The sequence below is a fragment of the Carex rostrata genome, chromosome 24 (genome assembly GCF_964058835.1).
Source record: "Carex rostrata chromosome 24, lpCarRost1.2, whole genome shotgun sequence".
Taxonomy (NCBI): domain Eukaryota; kingdom Viridiplantae; phylum Streptophyta; class Magnoliopsida; order Poales; family Cyperaceae; genus Carex; species Carex rostrata.
The window spans coordinates 6,217,930-6,239,768 of NC_135941.1; the positions used below are offsets into that span (position 1 = coordinate 6,217,930).

Consider the following 21,839-nt stretch of genomic DNA (forward strand, 5'->3'; position numbering starts at 1 on the left):
ACAGTTTCACCGCCAACGACTAATCAGCCGATTAATCGGCCTAAACGGACGTTTTTTACAACAGTGGTTGCCACCCCTACATATCATCTCGAACCTATATTAAAAAAAAAAAAATCACATGTTCGAGATAAAATCACATTTTTGTTTAGACCCGGACTGTTCAATTAGAATTCTTAGGTGATATGAATTCTTCCATTTGAGTTGCTATTTTTCCAGTTCTGTGGTCGTCTCTTTTATTTCCCGAAATTTTTAAATATATCATTATATCAAAAAAAATAAATCAAACCATCACTTTCTCTCAAAATTAAAATTTTGACATGGCCGCATTCCCAAAATGCGACTACTTTTCTGCAGGTGGATGCGGCCACCTTTTTTTTTTTTTCCTTCTTCTTCGTGCAGTTCAAATTGAACGGAAAAAAAAGGGTGGCCGCATCCCCTAGATGCGGCCCGAAAAAAGGTGGCCACACCTAAGGAATGCGGCCATGTCAAAAATCGAATTTTTTAGAAGTTGTGGTTGTTTGATTTATTTTTTTTGAAAGTATGGTATATTTAAAAATTTCGGTTTTATTTTCTTTTTCTTTTCCTATTTCGTAAAAAGAAAAATGAGTGGTTTTGTATAACTGTATTGGTAATAGCTGATAAGCTCCTGAAAATGGCAACAGCTCTGCTGTACTCTCCCCCTTCTCACCTCTCCTTCTCTTCCCCCAAACCTCACATATTCTCCTTCAACACTTCTTCTCCCTCTTCCATCTCTCCTTCTCACTTATCTCGCCATTTCAATACTGCCCAGACTCTCAGATTCCCTTCCAAGACCAGATGCATCACTCCAGTTGCAGAAGGCATCATCAGCAGAGAACTAAGTGAGATATATAAAAGTTGCAACCTTTGGAACTGGAGAGGTTTCAACATAAGCTACCTTGTAAAGGGTAATGGATCAGGACCTCCATTGTTGCTTGTTCATGGCTTTGGCGCTTCAATTGCACACTGGCGTAGGTTAGGATAGTTAAAAGATACCATCCTTATGGAACTTACATAAATTTGCATCAGTTTGCAAGATTGAGGCTTTATTAAATAAAATTATGATATACTTAATGTTTTGATAGCTTCTCAGCAGATAAACTAGCTTCATTACTGGTTTAGAAGCATGTTTTACTGCTGATTTTGTCTTATAAGTTATAACATAACTATCTGGTTTAAGAGTAAAAAAATTAATTAAAATTATTACTTGGGAAATTTCATGAATTTATCTTTCTTTCTTTTTTTCTAATCAAAGAATTGGAGCCTGGTGTTATGCCAGAATAATGTAGCAGGTTATACAATGAATTAAAATTTTTCGATATTTGAATAGGAATATTGACATATTGTCAGAGAAGACGACAGTCTATGCAATCGACCTCCTAGGATTTGGTGCATCTGATAAACCTCCTGGTTTTACCTACACAATGGAAACTTGGGCTGAGGTCAATCCTTTTTTCTGTAGCTACAAATTTAGGAATTCAACTAATAATTTTTAAACTAATTCATATAAAAATTTGCTGAACAGTTGATACTTGATTTCTTGGCTGAAGTGGTAAAGAAGCCTACTGTACTTGTTGGTAATTCTGTTGGAAGCCTTGCATGTGTAATTGCTGCTTCAGGTAAACAAACAATGAAATGATGAGAAAATTTTACTAGCAGCAAGGCTATATTAGTCAAGTCAGATGAATTTCTCAATCTTTGTTGATCAAAAACCACTTTGTCTTATAGGGTTTTCAGCGAATTATTTTCTATATTTTGTGACATTTGTAATCACGACTAATCTTTTTGAGATACTGTACCGGTATAAATTGATGCATCTCTCAGTCTGTGTTGACCAAAGATGACTTTGTCTCATAGGGTTTTAGCAAATTATTTTCACCATTTTGTGACATTTGTAATAACCAACAATCTACCAAATATTTGCGAGTAACAGCAAGCTTTTCTGGACATTTGCAATCGATACCCAAGGATTATTTAATGAAACTGAAAAGTACATTCTGCTATATACTGTCAGAATTGTCCCTTTTCGTACCAAATCCGTTTATCCTGAACCAGCTTAATAACCAAAGAAAGGGAACTTGTATGTATCTCATGGAAAGTTTCATATAGGCTGAAACATATATCACATGGAAAGTTTGGAAATATTTGATTGATTAAAAATATAGCATCTTTCTTATATATATGTGTGTGTGTGTTTTTTTCACAACATAGAGTCAAATGGAGATCTGGTACGGGGACTGGTACTCTTGAATTGTGCTGGAGGTATGAACAACAAGGCAATAGTTGATGATTGGAGAATAAAATTAATTCTTCCTTTACTCTGGCTGGTTGATTTTTTACTCAAACAGAGAAGAATTGCCTCTGCAATTTTTGAACGTGTGAAACAAAGGTAAAATATAGTTTATTCTTTTATCAGTTTTTGGCGCCAATACAAAATTATTTATTTTCCCTTGTTTGTTGGTGCGGCTTGGGGGATTTTTGTTGGGTTTTAAAATTTTAATTAGGGCAAAAGGATTTTAAAATTTTCCACTAAATAGTGGTATCAAGGGGGCGACACCGCCAGCAATTTTAAGGTGCAATTGTCTGCTCCATGTTCCTTTAAATAAATGAGTTTTGTATCTAAGTTTAACTCAGGTAATTTTATTTTGATATAAATAAGTATCAACCAAGTTAGCAATGGTATTGGTACCAAGAGGTGGTTACTAGTATAGGACCTACTGAAATGGTACTGAAATCAACTATAGCAAACCTTGGGCACGATTAAAGCCCTAGATTTAACAACTTAATTCAAAACCCATTGGACATGTCCAAAGATTTTGCATGGTGTTTTGAATTGGTACAAGCTGGGGAATATTGAATTGTTTGTAAGGGAATATTGAATTGTTTGTATTGAAACTTGTAAAGGGAAAACTTGAAGAATATTCTCATCTCAGTTTATGGCAACAAAGAAGCAGTCGATGATGATTTAGTTGAGGTATAACTGTTATATCTATATTATGTTATTTATTAGCACAGTTTCCTGTTTTTGACCTAAAGTGTTTCTTGAATTGGGCATTCCTTTTGTATAGCTACAATTTTAATTTGCAGAGACCTCCATAGCAACTGGTACCAATTCTTGTTTTGGTGCTTAATTGTACAAGCTTAGGTATGTTGATGTCAACTCTGGTCTAATTAGACATAATTTCCTGCTTGGGATTATTCAAGTCTTAGCTGTGCTCAATTTCCACTTAATTTATAATTTCATGGTTGGCCGAAGCTTAATTGCATGGTTGTACATAGAAGTCATAAACTGGGACTTAATTGAAGAATCGATGGTTAAATTAGGCAATATAAGCTGAGGTTTAATTGCATTGTTGAGGTTTGTTGAAGATTAAATGGCACTTGAAAGTCTGTTTAATTCTAAAGACCTGACCTTACCCTTTAGGGCTACTGCCTTCTTAGATTTGGATCATATTACCAGCTATAGTTGCACTATTAATGCATACTATTTGCATTCATTTTAGATAATCAAGAAACCAGCCGAAGATGATGGCGCACTAGATGCATTTGTTTCTACCGTAACGGGTCCACCGGGTCCAAGCCCGATAACCCTAATGCCCAAAATTTCAGTACCTGTCTTGGTTCTATGGGGTGACGAAGATCCGTTCACACCAATTGACGGGCCTGTGGGGAAGTACTTCTCTTCTCTTCCCTCCAAAATTCCAAATCTTAAATTATTTATCTTACCTGGTACGGGTCACTGCCCACATGATGACCGGCCTGATTTGGTGCATGAGAAATTGATCCCTTGGTTAGAACAACTCGATTAAATAGGATTTCTCCAAAGGAAATGTTTTGATGTTTCTGTATGCACATAGAGTACTTTGCAATTTTTTTATACACCATACAACAGTGAAATCTTTTGTTTCAGCAAATACCCTTGTTATATCAGTAACTTTGTCCTCTTGTAAGCTTAACTTTGAACATGCTGAGAAAATTGTTTTGCGCGAGGTACAGAGAACATGTTATCTACTGGAGCACATATATGATCCTTAAAGAGCTATTTTTGCATGACTTTTACTTGTACCAAAAAAAAAAAAAAAAAAAAAAAAACTACTTTAAAACTGAACATTAATTCCACCACCCTAACAAAAGATGCTTTAAGAACCAAAAGTTTAGCACTGACAAAGCAGATCTAACCTAAGAAAAAAAATAATACCAGAAATAAGAAAAGTGTTGCAAAAAAGCTGTTCAATTAATAGGTTTTTGCAACACAGCTGACAAGTACCACTCATTCATCCTCTCTCCTCTATCCATCTTCCTCCCCTCATGCCATCTCAGCCTATTAAATCCAATCTTGTTTATAATTGGTACATACGTCTCATTCATCTGTGGCCCCACACAGAAAAACCGATCCAACCAGAACAAACCACCTGGCCTTAGCACCCGATATACATCATACAACAAGAACTCAAGAACCAGACCTGGGATCCAATTACTTATTACATGCATGGAGTGTACCAGGTCTAGAGTTGATTCAAAAAAAGGTAGGCGGTGGCCTACTGTTAGGTGAACTGGTACAAGGCCACGAGAGGCTATGAAGGAGTTGAATGGACCATTGAAATTCATTGTGGTTGTTACTATGTTTATGTTGTGCTCACGCATCCGTGCTGCAAAGGTACCTGTACCCCCACCTATGTCAAGACCGATACGTACTGTACCAGGCGAAATGAGCTTTAGAACCTAGTAAAATAGTAAATTGTTACTGTTGTGACATTAATCAGAGAGCAGATAATGAGCTGGCAATTTGGTATCAGCTGGTACAGACTGCAATAATAGAAGCCAACTATATTGAATTACCTGTATTATCGCCGGTTTTACATTCATTTCAAATTTGCTAACTTAATAGGACACTACTATGTTGATTTTCTATCGGGTGTTTCTTCTTCGATGGTGCTAAACTATCTGGTACACTAGATGGCAAGTACCTGATCAATGGAAAAGTTTATGCCTCCATCGTCACGTAGCCATCGGGTCTTCTCCCTGCCATGAAGGTTAAAGCAGTCTTTGCAATCGTAGCTCCCAGGCTTCTCGGCACGGTGCACGAGACATGAGTAGTTCTTGCATGTGTAGTCGTCCCACACAACGCTTGTATCAGGTGGGGTCTGCCACAAACTCTCTGGGAGTGGTGTAGGATCTATGTACCTGTTATATAAAGAAATCAACATTTAAAGTTCCAATTTTTTTGTTTGAAACGCAGTTTTGATAACAATCAATTACTACAAGTTTAACAAAAATAATAGATTTGCAATATTTCTCGAATGTAATATATACTTGTTTAACAAAACACATTAACTTTGCGAAATAGTACAACCATAAAATTTTTCAATATCTAAAATGAAGCTAATTCGACATTAAAAAAAATCTTAATATATACCTGGCTGGTGATTTCGAACGGCACCGGCGACGTGGAAGTGGTTCACAGCCTCTAAGCATCAGCTTTTGTGCCAGCTCAGCATCCGATGGACATTCTCCACCGACCTCATATGTCATGTAGCGTGCCAAATCAGCACTCAGTAGTTGACACATCGAACCAATTGGAGGTTGCCATGTGTCTGTTCTGAGGTTTGGTGTGTAGCCCAGTGGGAGCTTGTGGGGACCCACTGCTAGTCTCAACTCCCCTTTCAGGCTTTCTAACCATGTAAAAGCATTATTTTCCTTAGGTTCAGATTTCTGTGGCTTGTTGAGATGTGAATTTAGAAGGGAAATGGTGGTTTTAAGATTGACTTGAAGAAGTTTTATTTGGGCTTGGTTGAAGGAAAGGTTTGATTGAGTTGCTTCAAGTTCAAGTAGGAGAGGGATGTTTGCTTGAAATAGGAAAAGCTTAGGGTTGAAATTTGAAAAGAGTAGGATTGAGAGAAGATTAGTAGAGATAAATAGGAAGAGGAGCTTTATTAAGCTCTGATTTTGTTTGGGATCTGGTTTTGAAGGAAGCTCTTGCCTGGTCTCCATGCAAACTGATTTGTCTTTTGCTTAGTTTGTGTTTTGTTGAGAATTAAGATGGAAGTGAATCTGATTCTACTTATTCATCTTTACATATTACGCCTTTAGAAACATAAAAATTTACCTGTCGCAGGCTTTGCACCAAAAGGCACCTTGTAACCTTTTAACCTCTCCAGTTGATTTTATACAAGCATACCAGAACTAATTTACTTATCAGTGGCACATTTAGGGGTGGCAAAAAAGCTCGTAGCTCGATCGTAACTCGCATCTGACTTGCTCATTAATAGCTCGCTTGTTATTGGACCGAGCTGTTAACGAGCTAGCTCGCCACTAGCTCGGTTCAGAATTAATGAGTTCAAGTTGGGGCCTAACTTGCTCGCCAACTCGCGAGTTAGCTTGGCTAGGCATCAATTTATAAATTTGTATGAATTTGTGTGCATTTTATACTATCTAGTTCGGTCTAGCTCTGTTCTTATTCTTAAAACAAGATTCAGCCAAAACCAGCGAGCCATCTCATTAGCTCACGAGCTAGCTTGGGCTGGCTTGTCAGGATTTTAAGCTTAGGTTTTAGCTCGGATGCTCTAGGTTCAACTCGCTCGGTTGTAGCTCAGTTGAGAATTAACAAGCTGAGTTAGAACCTAGCTCGGACTGAGCTAGCTCGTTGCCACCCCTAGGCACATTCATATGGTAACACAAGCATGAAGCATGAATGCAAATATATAATATCATCCAATTTGTTAAAAAAGATATCTCTTTCTTAATTATTATACACCAAAATCTAGACATTTTAAGTATTATACTTGTTGAATAAATAAAAAGAAATTAAAACTATATAATTATTTGAAAACTTAATTAAGCCTGATATTTGTCATAACCTTATTCTTGAATAAATTAAAATCCGCCATTGTTATAATTAAACAACATAGCAGTACAAAATGAGAGCCAAAACTTCTAATTAATATTAAAACTCGTATTGTATTTTTTTTTCCTCGTTCTTTTATTTCTTCTTCCAAACAAATTTATAGTCTTCCTAACAATGAAAACTGTTGATACGACTTATCTTCTATACTAGCCGGAGGAAGATTTATATTTTATTATGTTTCCTTTTGTATTATTTCAAATATAGAAGAAAATATGTACACTAATAAGAAAGGTAGATTAGCAGCAAAGGGTATGTCCTAGCCGCCATAATCTCTGTTATAAGAGGAGGATGTTCTCTCTTTTAGAAAACATGTATTTAGATTTTACCATTAAAATGGAATTTTACGGAAGTTGTGTGTTTTTTACTTTAGAGGAGGGTTCAAATGCCTCCATGTTTTTGTGCCTCCATCATGCCTCCATCTCTCTCCATCATTTTCAAAGTTCAAACAGTCGATCCGAACCGCTCAACCTAACCTCCATACTAAAATATGCTTGGAGACCAAATTTTATATTTTTAGGAATTTTTTTACTATTTTTTTAGATAGGTACAAAAATACTGTTTTTAGATGGTTCAGATTTACTGATTTTGTACCTATCTAAAAAAATAGTAAAAAAATTCCTAAAAATATAAAATTTGGTCTCCAAACATATTTTAGTATGGAGGTTAGATTGAGCGGTTCGGATCGACTGTTTGAACTTTGAAAATAATGGAGAGAGATAGAGGCATGATGGAGACACAAAAACATGGAGGCATTTGAATCCTCCTCTTTACTTTATTTCTCATAAGTTATCAAAAACATCATTTTCAACTTGGCCGGGTTAAAAACAAACAAAAGGTCAACCATCTAGGTAAATTTTGAAAATTGAAAGGGGCCTATTAGAATCGTACATTCAGAGAAGTATGCAAATGGAGAATTGAACCCACGGTTACACGACTGGAACTAAACACACTGCATTGGAAAGGGGGTAAAAAAATAAATCGATAGCAATGCCCGATCTTGGTCAATGTAACCCGGCGGTTGACTTGGTAGATTAGATCTTGGTCAATAGAGGCATGTTGACACCTCACCTCTGGCCAATCAGTTATTGCCTTTTCGTCTCCTTCGTTAGCCTTACAAGTGGTCCCCAGCTTTACACCATTCTTCAATTCGTTTTCTGGATAAGGCCCAGAGTCAGCCCAATCTGCAATTCCAGCCCATATTCACTTTTCTTCTTCCTCTATTTAAACTTAACGACAGGCCTTCTTTTAGCCATATCACCCAACATTTAGATTTTTTAAAAGCCCTTTTAATAGGTTGATAAATTACATGAGACCCCAAACCTTTTCTGTTATTTCAATAGGCACCAGTTTTGCATAATTGCACATGACACCCTGGTGCCAATCGCAATCATAAAGAAAATTATTTATTTCCAGACTTTGACCGATGTCAGAGCAGAGTCAACGGTGCATCCAGAAAAGTCCGAATGCGCAATTAACGCCACAGGCCACAGCCCTAAATCAAAAAAGGACATGGGGAGATAGATCCAACGGCCCACATGGACCCACGTCAATTAATGTTAGCGGCTATCACAACAACTGAACCGCAAGGTGTAACTCCCACGTACATTTCTATCTGTATTACATTACATTACAAATCTAATCTAAAACCGCTCTTCAATGCATGCATCGTCGTTGGATTAATGCTCGTGCGACCGATATCACCGCATGAATTTAATGCCTTCTCTCTCATGAGTCATGACACAATCATCATATATCCAATAGCCTCTCACCAAAGGGGGTACCATAATTAGCTGTATATGATTCCTTTGTCTGGTTTCGTTCTGTTTCATTCTGTAATATGTATGCCAGGTAGCATGCTTGTTTTCATGTTGAATTATGTTTTTTTTTTTTTTTTTTTTGCGCTAATTCTCTTGAACTCTTGTTAATTTTCTACTTGAGTAAATAATAGAAATTACAACAATTGATTTACTGCAATAATAAGGGATGCAACCTATGCATGATTAATTAATGCATGGCAAGAACTCTGCATGATATACATGTCTTGATTTTTCAAAGTAAACATCAAAATGTCATTCTAAATTTTTATAATATCTGTATATGTCCCAAAATTTATATTTGCATAGTAGTAAGATTAAGTTTACTTGCAATTTTCCCTTTTCATAATGATTTGCATCTTTTATAAATTATTAATGCAATAACCCTGATTCGTTATAACTTCCAAAATGCAAGTGCAGTTAAAAAGACAGCTTAATTAGGGTTTAGGAGTATATTATTGGATGTTTTATACTTGCATCATTAATACATGTATATATATATGTACATTCTAAAGGCTATATATTTTGAAGTTATTGGATGTTTTATACTTGCATCATTAATACATGTATGCACCCTAATGCTATACACAGTCTTTTACAGTCACACATGCATATGCATGCTATATACACTCTTTTCTTCTTCTTTTTTTGATGGCTAGCGGTGAAATGCCGCTAACAGATATATTGATACTAAAACTTTAGTTGTAACTTTTATGACACCACTGGTGTCGATGAATGGAATATGGGAGCGTGACTCTCAAATTTCTCTTTCAAAAAAAAAAACTATATACACTCTTTCACCAAGGCAATACTTTTCAAGTGTCAAAGTTGTGTGTGGACCCGCACAAAGATATGCTTAAAAGTATTTTTTGAGCAACTATTCTCCATTCTCTAGAACCTAACAAGACGACGATAAAATCGAATTTAATGCTGAAAGCAATTGCATAGGCCACGAAGCCGCCCGGCACCACTTAACATGCAATTTTCTTTTTTCATATAGTTTTCTTGGAAATATGCATTAAATTTAGCAATGCACAATGAAGGAAGAAATAACAAAGCACAATATTACATTATAAATTATAAGTATTTATATATAAGAGCCTATCCATGTATTGTTTACTTGTTAATTAAGCATCGCGGATATATAAAAGCATAAACATACACATATTTTGAAATAAAAATTAATTAATTGCGTCTTTGGAATTTTTCTGTTGGTGCAATTGACAGAATATAAATGGTTGCATATTCTGCATTTTGTTCTACATTTTAACTAAATTTTTTGCTATAGGCGCATCATATATATTTATCATATGAGCCATGGATATACTTCCATGAATGGGTTAATCTGAAAAAAATATATAGCCGACCGGTTTGGATTCCCTCCATTAAAAATGGATATACACCTATCGCAATTTTTGACATGCATATCTGCAAATGTATTGGATAGGACATAGGAGTCAAATATTTCATTTTCCTTTCTGTACCAGATATTGATATGGATCGTCACTAGAACCATTGGTATAGAGATCGAGAGAGAGAGAGAGGCCGCCAAAGTGGTCCAGTCCACAAATTCCTAGGTAAAGATGAAAATTGCATATTTGTATTCTAGGCAGAGAGCGAGATCTCTACAAGAGAGGTAGAGAGAGAGAGAGGCGGGCGAAAGAGGTAACCAAATGTCTCAATTTGATTTTGGTCAAGATATGCATGCCATTTATTTAATTTTAACGCGGCCATCAGTAATATATATCTACAATAATGAGACAGTATTACCGTTGCTAATAGAATTAAAAAACACCTTTATGTCGATATACCCTCGCGGATAGTCACTTTTTATATTCACGGATACTATTTCATTTTTGTAGTTTAATTACGTGTCATTTAGTGGGTTATTTTTTTATTCAGCCAAAAATATATCCATTCTCCTCCTAAAGTTGTGAATTGTTTATAGTATAGACATCAGTAAACCATAAAAAATATAATGCCAGTAGACAAAAGGCCTTCAATTTCAGATTTTCAATATGATCAAAATCAAAAGTAATACACTAGACCTGATAAATCCAGAAATTAAAAAGGCAATATAAATAATATTGCTAAAAGAAAAAAAGAAAAATTGTCTATCTTTCTTTGCAAAAGGATATGTATCTTTTTTTTATATATATTTTCTCTTTCGATTGACATGTTGCCATTCCTTCTGTAGATATTTGAACATTCTGATGTAATATTCTCATAAAATTATATATGGTCTTCTCTTATTCTCGAAAGAAAGAATTTTCTAGGTTTACTTTCTCATATGAAGGAATGGAAACATCCATGATTCAAAATTCAACGTGTTGATCTGAATTTGGATGACTAAGTAAAAGTCTTTTGTGAAAGCTGACCTAGATCTTTTAGTAGACTATACTAAGAAAGAACAGGAAATAATATTTCTTTGAAAGTTGACCAAATTAGGTTTTCTCCAGGAACTATTTGCAGCCAATGATCGGTATAGGTATGTAGATATGAAGATTGACTAATATGTTTTTAGTAGTAATTCAGCCGAAGTGTTTCCGATTCAAATTTTAAAAATTTGAATTCGAAACTTTAAACTAAGTAGCTCACTAAATTGGTTATATATTGAACTTGTAGAATACCAATTTTTACTATTTTTGGAATTTTTTTTTACGTTATGATTTATGAAAGATGGCTGATGAGTATTTTGGAGATACGGAATTGTGTTTGGATTATACTCTTTTTGCCTTTAAATTTATTATCCTTAATACCTAAAAAAATGTTTGTTGCAAACGCACAACCAATCAATGTAGTACTTAGGGTGTCGAACCACAAGGAGTACGTTTAGATACTAGGCTTAAACTTTAACAATTAATTTCAGAAAATAAAATAAAGTAAAGGAAAATTGGGGGGGGGGGGGGGGGGTTGTTCTATCAATCCTAATTTTGGGTTCAATACTTGAGAGAAAGGAATTTTAAACAATAAATGAAAATAAAACAAAGAAAAGAAATATTTGTTTGCTTTCAAGTTGAGGAGATCTAGGGGTATTCGGTCTAGAATCCCTTGCTAATTCTATCTACTCGGTATTGTTTAAATTTATGTATGATTTGATGAGGTTTCTAACCTAAAGTGTTAAAAAGGGTCATGGTCGTGAATTAATAACGTGCTTAGATAGTTTCGGACTTCACGGTTGTTCTTCACCCTAGCTATCTAGACCCATTAAGCTCTTATTAGTCTATGTCAACTAATTATTGATACAAGTATTTTGGTGCGGTGGATTAATGTTCCTCGAATTTTAGGTTCTGTCACCATCCTAAAGGGATATTTAACAATCTTTTGCACACAAAACACATACCAATACTTAGCCAATCTAGGTGTCCTAAGTAAGGGTTTGACTTCACGGTCGTTCTTCACCAAACCCTAACCTTTAATTTCTATAGTTCCGGATATGAATATCAAAGTACGGTCGCATCTAATCCAAATCCTAAGGTATTTGTGTTCATAATTTGATACTCTCCTCTCATCCTAACTTCTTTGGATTCTTTGCATTACAAATAAATTCCAAAGCGGGACTACTTCGATTATAAGTACTAAACTATATAATTAACACAAATGATAAATCACAAAAATTAACAATCAAATCCCATAAAGCAATCATAATATAAGCAAATATCCGAATAAAATAGAATTCAATAATTTCATGCATTGACCTAGACCCCTAGAGAGAGATCTACTCTCTCTTGGAGAGATCCATTACAAAAATTGGCAAAAAAAGAAGAAATATAATAAAGAAATGATTATACCCTTTATCAAATTAAAAATCTCAATCTTGTTGAAATCTTGGGAAGATCTTCTTCTTCTCCTTCCTAGAAAAGCCTCTGGAACTCCGGAAATTACTGCAGATTTATCGCTGTATTTTATAGAAATTGACATGCACCAAGGGGGAAAGAGAGAGATGAGAGTTGTGTGTCTTTGAATGAGAATGAGCCCCCTCTCCTATAGCCAAACGCTATGTTAGAAAGTAGGGTTAGTGGGTGCTATCTTTGGATTGTTTCCCAGATTGCCTTGTCCACATTTGGGTGCCAAAACACGTCCTTGGTACTCCAGAAATAGAAAAACTGTCAAACCATGTAATTTTGGATGTCCGCAGGTTCAGTGCATTCGCACTGGTGGTGAGTGCGGATGGGTGACCCGCACTGGCTCCAACTTTCCTTATTTAACTTTCTGAATTTTTGCGTAAATAACCTGAGTGCGTCCACACTGGATGTGAGTGTGGATGGATGACCCGCACTCGTGAATTTTCTGTGCTGTTCTGAAATTTCTGAAATCAGCTAAGTATTGAGTGTGGATGAATGACCTGCACTGGCTGATGAATGCGGACGCATTACACTCGAATTTTTTCTTCTACAGGTCTGAGATGCTAAAAATTCAGCTAAGTGATGAGTGCGTCCGTACTGGATTGAGTGCTTCTGCATTGGGGGCCTTTTTCTAACTTTTTCATCGTTTCCTGCAGTCTAAAGTAAAACAAACACAGTAACTTGATTCTAGGTGTATTCTAATCACATTTTATTCAAAATACATGATATTTGGTGTTGTTTTATGATAAAAATCTAGATCGAATGTGTATATAATTTAGGCTTATCAATGGCAAAAAATGACCTAAAATATTTTATTATTAGGTCATTTTTTGTCATCTTTCATAAATCATAAAAAATAGTAAAAAAAAAAAAAAAAAACTAACAATAGTAAAAATTGGTATTCTACAAGTTCAATATATAACCAATTTACTTATCTACTTAGTTCGAAGTTTTGAATTCGATTTTTTGAAATTTGAATCGGTTATACTTCAGCCGAAATACTACTGAAAGCATATTAGTCAATCTCTGTATATATGACATGATATTTCTTACAATTTAGAAAACTAAAGTATATATGTACCATCAAGTATCAACCTACATATTAATTTCTAACTTTTACAGCACCCCAAAGTTATTAAGTTCTTTTCGCTGAGACTTTAATTAATAAGATTTTTTTTATTTGATTAATGCTTAATCCACCTGGCCTAGAAAGATTATGTCATCTTATATTTCAAAAGATATAACTGTGCAATAAATTAAGGATTAACCACACATATATGATGTATCCCAAAATGGTCCAGATGCAAATCCTTTAAATTAATCCTAGAGAAACCCTAAAGATAAATTGATAGGAATTGACTGAGACCGTGGATCAAATTGAAAATTAGGGTTCAATAAGTCTCGCACCTAATTTAATTGCGGTTTGGTCCATTTTTAATGCAAACAAGTAAAAAAAAAAGTCATTAGGTACAATCTGAAGCTGCTTGAATAGACATGGCCTACCATTAAGTATCTTCATATTTATTGTGACATACAGCTAGTCAATTCGGTATGTATATAATATTTTTTGTATTAATTAATGAGGAGGTAATGAAGCAGTATCAGTTTTGTCTTTTTGCAATATTTTCATGTATGTACTTAATTACCATGATTTTCCTAAGTTCTTATTTGAAATAAAAGAAGCCAAAAATATATAAATCAAGATTTAAGATATGATAAAGTATAATGGTGATGGAACTTTGTAAATAAGACCAGCTATTTTTTTTAATTGAGATAGTTTACTTAAGCACAATGCATGTATTTAATTCTATGAAATTATATGGAAATTAATTATATATGGATATATGGAAATTTTTATGTATATCTTGCATTAACAAATATTCATGTATATCTATCATTAATGGAAAGGCTATTTTTTGTTAGTTTACTTTACTAATAAATAAAAAGATTTATTAGTTGTGTTAAATATTGAGATCCACATATAAAAAATATGATATTATTTTGTTTACATAAAAATATTCATTTTGATACAATTATTTAAAATTATTTTTCTGCACTTTAAGAATATAGTGATAGCTATTAATTATTTTAAATGTATAATAATGTGCATAAAAAATGAATGCAAGTTACGAACTTACGATTACACTAAATTACCATAAAGGATGTTAAAGGCTCAATATTTGGTAACACATTATAAAACTTTGATATATCTTACGTACATTTTTTTTAAACTTAATTTGTCAAATAAATTTCGTCCACATAATTCCAAATATTAATTAATTAAACCATATATATTTACAATAGATTGAATTAAGAAATTGATGGCCACTATCTAAATTAAAATACATATATATTTTTATATGAGGAGGGATCCAATTACACTATTTTTTGGTGACACCGGATTATACCCTATGTTTTCAAAGTCCAAACAGTCGATCTAAACCGTTCAACATGATGGATATATTAAAATATGCTTGCAGATCAAATTTTACATTTTTTGAATTTTTTTTACTATTTATTAAGATTGGTACAAAAATTCAATGGCCTGAATATAGCGATTTTGTTAAATACTTAATAAATTGTACATTTGTTTTTAAAAAAAATGTAAAATTTGATATGCAAGCACATTTTAACATATTCATTATGTTGAACGGTTTGGATCGACTGTTTGGACTTTGAAAACTTTAAAAATGGAGAGTATAATTCGGTGTCACCAACAAAAGGGTGTAATTAGATCCTCCTCTTTTTATATAGGGGTGGATCTTATAATTTTAAAATTTTAGTTATGTATATTGAAATTTAATTAATTTTTATTTTTTAAGAACTTTCTATTTTGTAATTGAAAGGTCTTAGGTTCAAATCTTACTCATCACAATATGTATTTTAATTTTCAGTCCTCTTTATCAAAAATTTATAGTTCCGCCCCTGTTTTTATACCTTACTTTTTGGTTGTATATTAATATGTCAGTAATTCATAATTTGTTTCTTCTATGAAAAACCGAGTCTACCAAAATTATAGAACTTATCACGACCGCATCTTGGTGCATTGTCCAGTGAAAATGAAAGAGATCCAAAGAGGTTCTGTCTTCACGGAGTTCATTTGATACAACAGCTGCTATTCCCATTTCATGTAGGGTGTGTAGGTTACTACAAAAATGGAACAGTATCTGTGACGGATACTGTTGGTGTATCATATACTACCGTTGATAATAAAAAAAAAACACTTTTATGTTGGTATACTTTCACGGATAGTCACTGTTTACTCTCGCGGATACTGTCCATTTTTGTAGTTATACGCAGACAAATATGACCTCCAGTATAACATATATAGGGGGACCAGAGAAATTGTTGGATTAAATAAGGGTAAGTGAAAACTGAAAGTCAACATAAATTAATAACATCATAGTTTCATCTTAGAGTAATGTACACATCACCCCTAGTAACTTTCTAACTTTCCATTGAGGTGTCACTTTCTCATACTTAATTAAAAACCTATATTTAACACACAAAAAGAAATATCAACAAGGAGGAAATTGTGCGGTTGGTTCTTTAACTAAGCCCAAGTGGGGTATTGTGTGGCATTTGAGTTATAAAATTTGCTCTCAAGTATCTTAATTAAGGTTTTAAGAGTGCATATCCCAAACTAATTTATAAAAAGAAAAAAAAGACATTTAAAAAGAAATGAATGTCAAATTTCTTAACTTTTAAATATTGAAAGGAATGTTTCTTAAACCGATTTCAAACTGCAACTTTCTACACATATTAATATGAGTGAGTCTATGGTACTATGCATATCACGGGTTGGCACCGTGCTACGGCTCTATATTCGAGTTTTCAAATCCTAACGGTTGATCCGAACCGTTCATCTTGTTCTCCATATTAATATGTGTTTGGAGACCAAATTTTACATTTTTTGAAATTTTGTTACTATTTTTTTAGATATTTAGAAAATCACTTGATCTGAAAATTCTGGACCATCCAAAAACAGTGATTTTCAATAAATCTAAACAAATAGTAAAAAAATTTCAAAAAATGTAAAATTTGGTCTCCAAACACATATTAATATGGAGAACAAGATGAACGGTTCGGATCGACCGTTAGGATTTGAAAACTCGAATATAGAGCCGTAGCACGGTGCCAAATCGTAATATGCATAGTACCATAGACTCACTCTATTAATATTGTCTTAACCACTGAATCAAATTAAAGCTAATTCTTAGGATATAACATATTTGCATGTACTACTATTTTTAAGACTACTTGCATATATAAAACATGTTTATACATACTTTTCTAGATTTAATTATTCTAAGAGCTTTGTTCTCTCTTTCAAAAAAAAGAGAGCTTTTTGTTCTACTTCTTCATCTATAAAAGACACATCACGTATTCATTAGAACTATATAATCAAATTAGAAATTGAGACGTCTAAAATCAAACAAAAGTTAATTCAGGATTAAAATGCATCATGTACTTCTATGCCTTACATTCTTTATCCATGTTTTCAAAGTTTAAACTGTCAATTTGAATTGCTGACAAGATCTCCATATTAAAATGTGTTTGGACACAAAATTTATATTTTTTTGGAATTTTTTAATATGTACAAAATTATTATTTATGAATCATCCTAAAGCAGTTTTTTTGTACCTATCTAAAATTCTAAATACATAGTAAAAAATTCTAAAAATATATAAAATTAGATCACCAAGTATATTTTAATATAGATCATATTGAGCAGTTTGGATCGACTAGGACTTTAGAAATGAAGTTAAAAATGTGAGACACGACAAACATGAAAAACAAGAGGTATTTGAACCTTCCTCTCTAAAAGCTTAGAAATAATTAATGAGATTTTTCACCCGTACATTAATTGTCATAGCTGTGGGCAAATAGTTATATATTGGAAATGGTTGTGGATTAGCTGCAATTAAATTATTTACTATCCAAAATGAAAATGTTTAATTTTTTGACCTCAAAGTAAAAAAAAGAGCGTTGACATCGATTCATGCTTTGTCCTTTTAATTGTTTCACCTACCTTCTATGACAGTGGGCCCCACATAATCATGGGCACAACTAATTAATCATAGATGGTAGGTAATATAATAAGCTAGACAAAGTAAATATAGAAGGAAGAAGTTCACGCAAGACAAATATATACTGACTATTTGACTAATTAATCAGCCTTGTACAAAGGCGCTATAAATATAACATACTAGCAGCGCCATAGAAGAACTTTCTGAAGCTTTTCTCTCCTATTTCACTTTAGCATCTAGCACCCTATTTTGTTGTTGTCGATTTAGAGAGAGAGAGAGAGAGAGAGCAAACAATATACATCACGTTACTAGTGACACAAATCTAGTAATAATCACAAACAGTTATCATACAAGCTCGTAGAAAGATTTTCTTTGGTATATCTAGCTATTTTTCTCCTGTTCTTCAACTACTCTTATCCCTAATTCTCTCCACTTGCACCTCGAAACTTCTAATAGAACAGAAAGCCTATTGAAGCAGAAGAGGCTGGAGAGAAGGTCTAATATTATTCCATGTTTGTGAAAAATTATCTGTAGTAAAAAAATAATAGCAATGAATGAAAGAAGTGGAGATGGAATTAGGGATTCTCATGAGCATGACCTTGTGATGCCGGGCTTTCGATTTCACCCTACGGAAGAGGAATTGATTGAATTTTACCTCAGGCGAAAGGTTGAAGGAAAGAGATTCAATGTCGAGCTCATAACTTTTCTTGATTTATACCGCTACGATCCATGGGAACTTCCTGGTATTTGCTTCACTTGTTTTAGTCCCTCTTGAAAGCAATTTTTCATACAAGAAATTAAGGGGATGCTTTTTTGAATTTTGAATTTTTTTCTTGTAGAATCATGAGGTTCAGTTCTTTCTCTGAATATGTATGTATTCATGGATTATTTTGGAAACCTTTTGCTTCTTTTTGGATCTTGGATTCACCTATATTAGATCTGGTGTCTTCCAATAAATGTTTATTTCCCCTATTACTTGAAGACTTGAAGTTTAATTTTTGAGCATAGATCACCTATTAGCTTTACAATTCCTGTTTTCTCTTTTTTTTTTTTTTTAAACAACTATATATGTTTCCTCTCTTGCTTTTCCCGTGTTACTCATAATACAATTTACCTTAATTTATAGATAATACCAACACGAATTAATGATTAATTTTTACAAACGAACTTTTGCTGAATATAAAAACTGCAGAAGCAATGGTTACACATACCAAACCCTAGCTAAGGTAATTTTCTATAGCAACGGTGCAATTAGTGAGATATACATATGTAATCTTAACAATAGTCTTCTAATTTTCTATAGCAATGGCGGCAATTGGAGAGAAGGAATGGTTCTTCTACGTCCCAAGAGACCGAAAGTACCGAAATGGAGACCGACCGAACAGGGTTACGGCATCAGGTTATTGGAAGGCCACTGGAGCAGATCGGATGATACGTGCAGAGAATAACCGACCCATTGGTTTGAAGAAAACGCTAGTTTTCTACTCAGGGAAGGCGCCTAAGGGCATAAGAACTAGTTGGATAATGAATGAGTACCGGTTGCCACCTAGTGATGTAGAACGGTATCAAAAGGTACTATATTTTTAAATTTAGAGGATCTCTTTGAATGCTAATGTTCTAAAGGCCTAAGAGGAGTAGCATTAACAGTTTTAGCTCTTTTACAAATCAATAATTTCTCTTGTTCACTAATTCCCTGTATGTTCCTCCATTTTTATAGTAAGAAAGTTTAGTGTAATTTGCAAAGATATTGATCTGTATGAAATGGTAACTGATTTTACTTTGGCTTTCATTTTATGTCCTAGGTCTATCAAATTTGTACACTAGTCTAGATTACAATTTAAAAAAAAAAAAATCTACAGCTACACTACAGACACCAGCAAATTATTTGGTACTCTAAATGCTCATTGTTCACCACAAAATACATCATGTGAAACTTTGTAAAATGGCTAACTAGAAAACAATTTGTCTGGTGAATTAAGAACTCTAAATATGAAGTAACCAGATAGGCAGATACTTAAAAAAAATAGTCAAATAATGCATAAATGCTTGACATCTATGTTGTATTTTAATCCAATAATAAACTTTTGCAGGCCGAGATATCACTGTGCCGAGTATATAAACGAACGGGAGTTGAAGATCATTCCGGCCCCTCACCAACAAAAGCATCCTCGTCTCGGAGCCGATCTGGGTCTGGACTTGAAAGACAGAATGCCTCTGCTAACTCACCTCCTGAGTTGACCCCACTACAAGGAGACAATTATTCGACCCCAATGACTATCGATAAAGTGCACGATTCGCTACCAATTAGCAATGCCCTCAACAACATGACAAGCTCAAATACTGTGACAACAGCAATTTTACCAAAACCACTAATGTATAGATCAACTGCTTCGGTTGCCTCGCTGAACTCAACCACATCACCTGACGAAGATGGTCCTTCGATATTGTATGATCATTCAAAGAATCCGGTTTCCTTAGGTTCGGCATATTCACTTATTAATGTTAGCTCCTCTTCTCCTATGGTTTCAAACCTGAATATGCATGATGATCTGAGCACTTTAGTTGGGCAACACCATGGCTATACAGATGCTAATGATCACATTTTTCCACTGCAATCACAGACCAATTTAGTGCCGGTTAATACAGTATCAATGCCATTAGCGACCATTTCAGATAAGCTTTGGGACTGGAACCCTCTACCAGATTCTGCAAGGGATCTTACCGGTTTTAAATGATCAAAATGAAGTTCCATTGAATATGTACTAAGTAGTATGCCTGTCATTGAACCAAATTGTTGCCGATTAACATGACATTGATATCATTATCAACTTTATGCATGGATATATATACCTTTTGGGACTATAATGGTTGCCAGATATTGGAAAACATCACTACCGGTTGCTTCTAAGTGATTGAAGGGATGACTTCATGCCATGTTTATTTATATAGATTGGTATTATTTACTAAACTTGCATATAGAAAGTGTCGGTACAATAAATATGCAACATAGTTTTGTAGGTAACTTTGACAATATGGCATACATAACAATGTTGTTTGAATTCTAGTTTGCTTATAGAAAGTTATAATATTAAGTAGTTTTTGGCTTTGCCATGAGCATTGTTATTTTTGGTTAAGTTATTAATATTTAATGCAATATTCTTCGGGTTTTTTCTTTGTTAATATACATATAATATGCAATGGAAAAGAGGGTCCAACTTTACCAAATTGCATACACACGGATATTATATATCTTCCCTAACTTGTCTTTTTTTTTTTTTGATAAACTAGGAAGTTATCTTCCCTAGACTTGTCATTTATGGTTTTTTCACATGAAAAAAAACAGTGTCTTAATTTGTTCTGTTGTAAACAGGCAACATGTAGTTGTTTCATATAAGCATATAGCAATTGTGAACTTGTGAGCCATTATTGGTAGTTATATAGTCTAATAATGGTAAAAAAAATTACATTTGTAATCTCAGCATTTTATGCATAATTTATATATATATATCATGTATATAAAAAAAAGATGGTTAGATTAATTTAATGCATGTTTAATTGTTCATCGAGTCATTTGAACTTTTTAATTTGTCTACATTTAGTCCTTGATATATTATCAAATGACACACAAATTGAACAAATTAAACTATTGATCACATGTATAAGTTCATCAAACTACACTAATAATATATATATATATATATATATATATATATATATATATATATATATATATATATATAGGCTGTGGCTAATTTGCTGCCGGCGGTGCTGCCGCGTTTTATTTATTTTTTGATGTCCAAACAAAAAATCCAAACCGTTAGATGTTTAATCTATACTATAATATACTTGGAGGCCAAATTTTACATTTTTTGGAATTTTTTTACTATTTATTAAGCTGGTTTGAAAACCGCTGATTTCAATGCTGCAGAAATTTACTGAAAACAGCGGTTTTCAAACTAGCTTAATAAATAGTAAAAAAATTCCAAAAAATGTAAAATTTGGTCTCCAAGTAGATAATAATATAGATTAAATATCTAACGGTTTGGATTTGTTGTTTGGACATCACAAAATATAAAAAGAGGTGGCAGCAGCACCTCCGGCTAAAATGCTGCCGGCAGCAAATTAGCCGGACCCTATATATATATATATTTTTTGGGGTGTGTGTGTGTGTTTAAAGTTGTTTTTTTAGTCATGAAAAATATTATCAAGATTGTCAAATGACTTGATT

General features: G+C 33.6%; 3 protein-coding genes across 3 annotated transcripts; 2 read left to right on the forward strand and 1 right to left on the reverse strand.

The window, feature by feature from the left end:
* Positions 1 to 586: 586 nt before the first annotated feature.
* LOC144575502 (alpha/beta-Hydrolases superfamily protein) lies at positions 587 to 3,932 on the forward strand. The gene is made up of 6 exons (XM_078325667.1): positions 587 to 993; positions 1,349 to 1,460; positions 1,544 to 1,637; positions 2,230 to 2,407; positions 2,923 to 2,992; positions 3,522 to 3,932. Exons 1-6 carry the CDS (start codon positions 653 to 655, stop codon positions 3,825 to 3,827), a joined length of 1,101 nt encoding a protein of 366 aa, XP_078181793.1. The 5' UTR covers positions 587 to 652; the 3' UTR covers positions 3,828 to 3,932.
* LOC144575501 (putative methyltransferase At1g29790) lies at positions 3,867 to 6,038 on the reverse strand. Its single transcript, XM_078325666.1, has 3 exons — positions 5,435 to 6,038; positions 4,986 to 5,202; positions 3,867 to 4,740 (listed from the first exon to the last, which is right to left on the reverse strand). The coding sequence occupies exons 1-3, from the start codon at positions 6,007 to 6,009 to the stop codon at positions 4,249 to 4,251; spliced, it is 1,284 nt and encodes a 427-aa protein (XP_078181792.1). The 5' UTR covers positions 6,010 to 6,038; the 3' UTR covers positions 3,867 to 4,248.
* An 11,786-nt stretch (positions 6,039 to 17,824) lies between these two features.
* On the forward strand, positions 17,825 to 20,675 carry LOC144575791 (uncharacterized). Its single transcript, XM_078326039.1, has 3 exons — positions 17,825 to 18,354; positions 18,915 to 19,183; positions 19,702 to 20,675. Exons 1-3 carry the CDS (start codon positions 18,162 to 18,164, stop codon positions 20,344 to 20,346), a joined length of 1,107 nt encoding a protein of 368 aa, XP_078182165.1. The 5' UTR covers positions 17,825 to 18,161; the 3' UTR covers positions 20,347 to 20,675.
* Positions 20,676 to 21,839: the final 1,164 nt, after the last annotated feature.

What these genes read in the sequence shown, in the direction of transcription:
- LOC144575502 (XM_078325667.1), top strand. Translation starts at nt 653, where the DNA reads ATGGCAACAGCTCTGCTGTACTCTCCCCCTTCTCACCTCTCCTTCTCT. An exon ending in TTTGAACGTGTGAAACAAAG is followed by an intron (nt 2,408 to 2,922) that starts GTAAAATATAGT and finishes AAACTTGTAAAG; the next exon opens with GGAAAACTTGAAGAATATTC. An exon ending in TCGATGATGATTTAGTTGAG is followed by an intron (nt 2,993 to 3,521) that starts GTATAACTGTTA and finishes CATTCATTTTAG; the next exon opens with ATAATCAAGAAACCAGCCGA.
- LOC144575501 (XM_078325666.1), bottom strand. Translation starts at nt 6,009, where the DNA reads ATGGAGACCAGGCAAGAGCTTCCTTCAAAACCAGATCCCAAACAAAAT. An exon ending in CGTTCGAAATCACCAGCCAG is followed by an intron (nt 5,203 to 5,434) that starts GTATATATTAAG and finishes TTTATATAACAG; the next exon opens with GTACATAGATCCTACACCAC. An exon ending in TAAACTTTTCCATTGATCAG is followed by an intron (nt 4,741 to 4,985) that starts GTACTTGCCATC and finishes CTATTTTACTAG; the next exon opens with GTTCTAAAGCTCATTTCGCC.
- LOC144575791 (XM_078326039.1), top strand. Translation starts at nt 18,162, where the DNA reads ATGAATGAAAGAAGTGGAGATGGAATTAGGGATTCTCATGAGCATGAC. An exon ending in CGATCCATGGGAACTTCCTG is followed by an intron (nt 18,355 to 18,914) that starts GTATTTGCTTCA and finishes AATTTTCTATAG; the next exon opens with CAATGGCGGCAATTGGAGAG. An exon ending in ATGTAGAACGGTATCAAAAG is followed by an intron (nt 19,184 to 19,701) that starts GTACTATATTTT and finishes AAACTTTTGCAG; the next exon opens with GCCGAGATATCACTGTGCCG.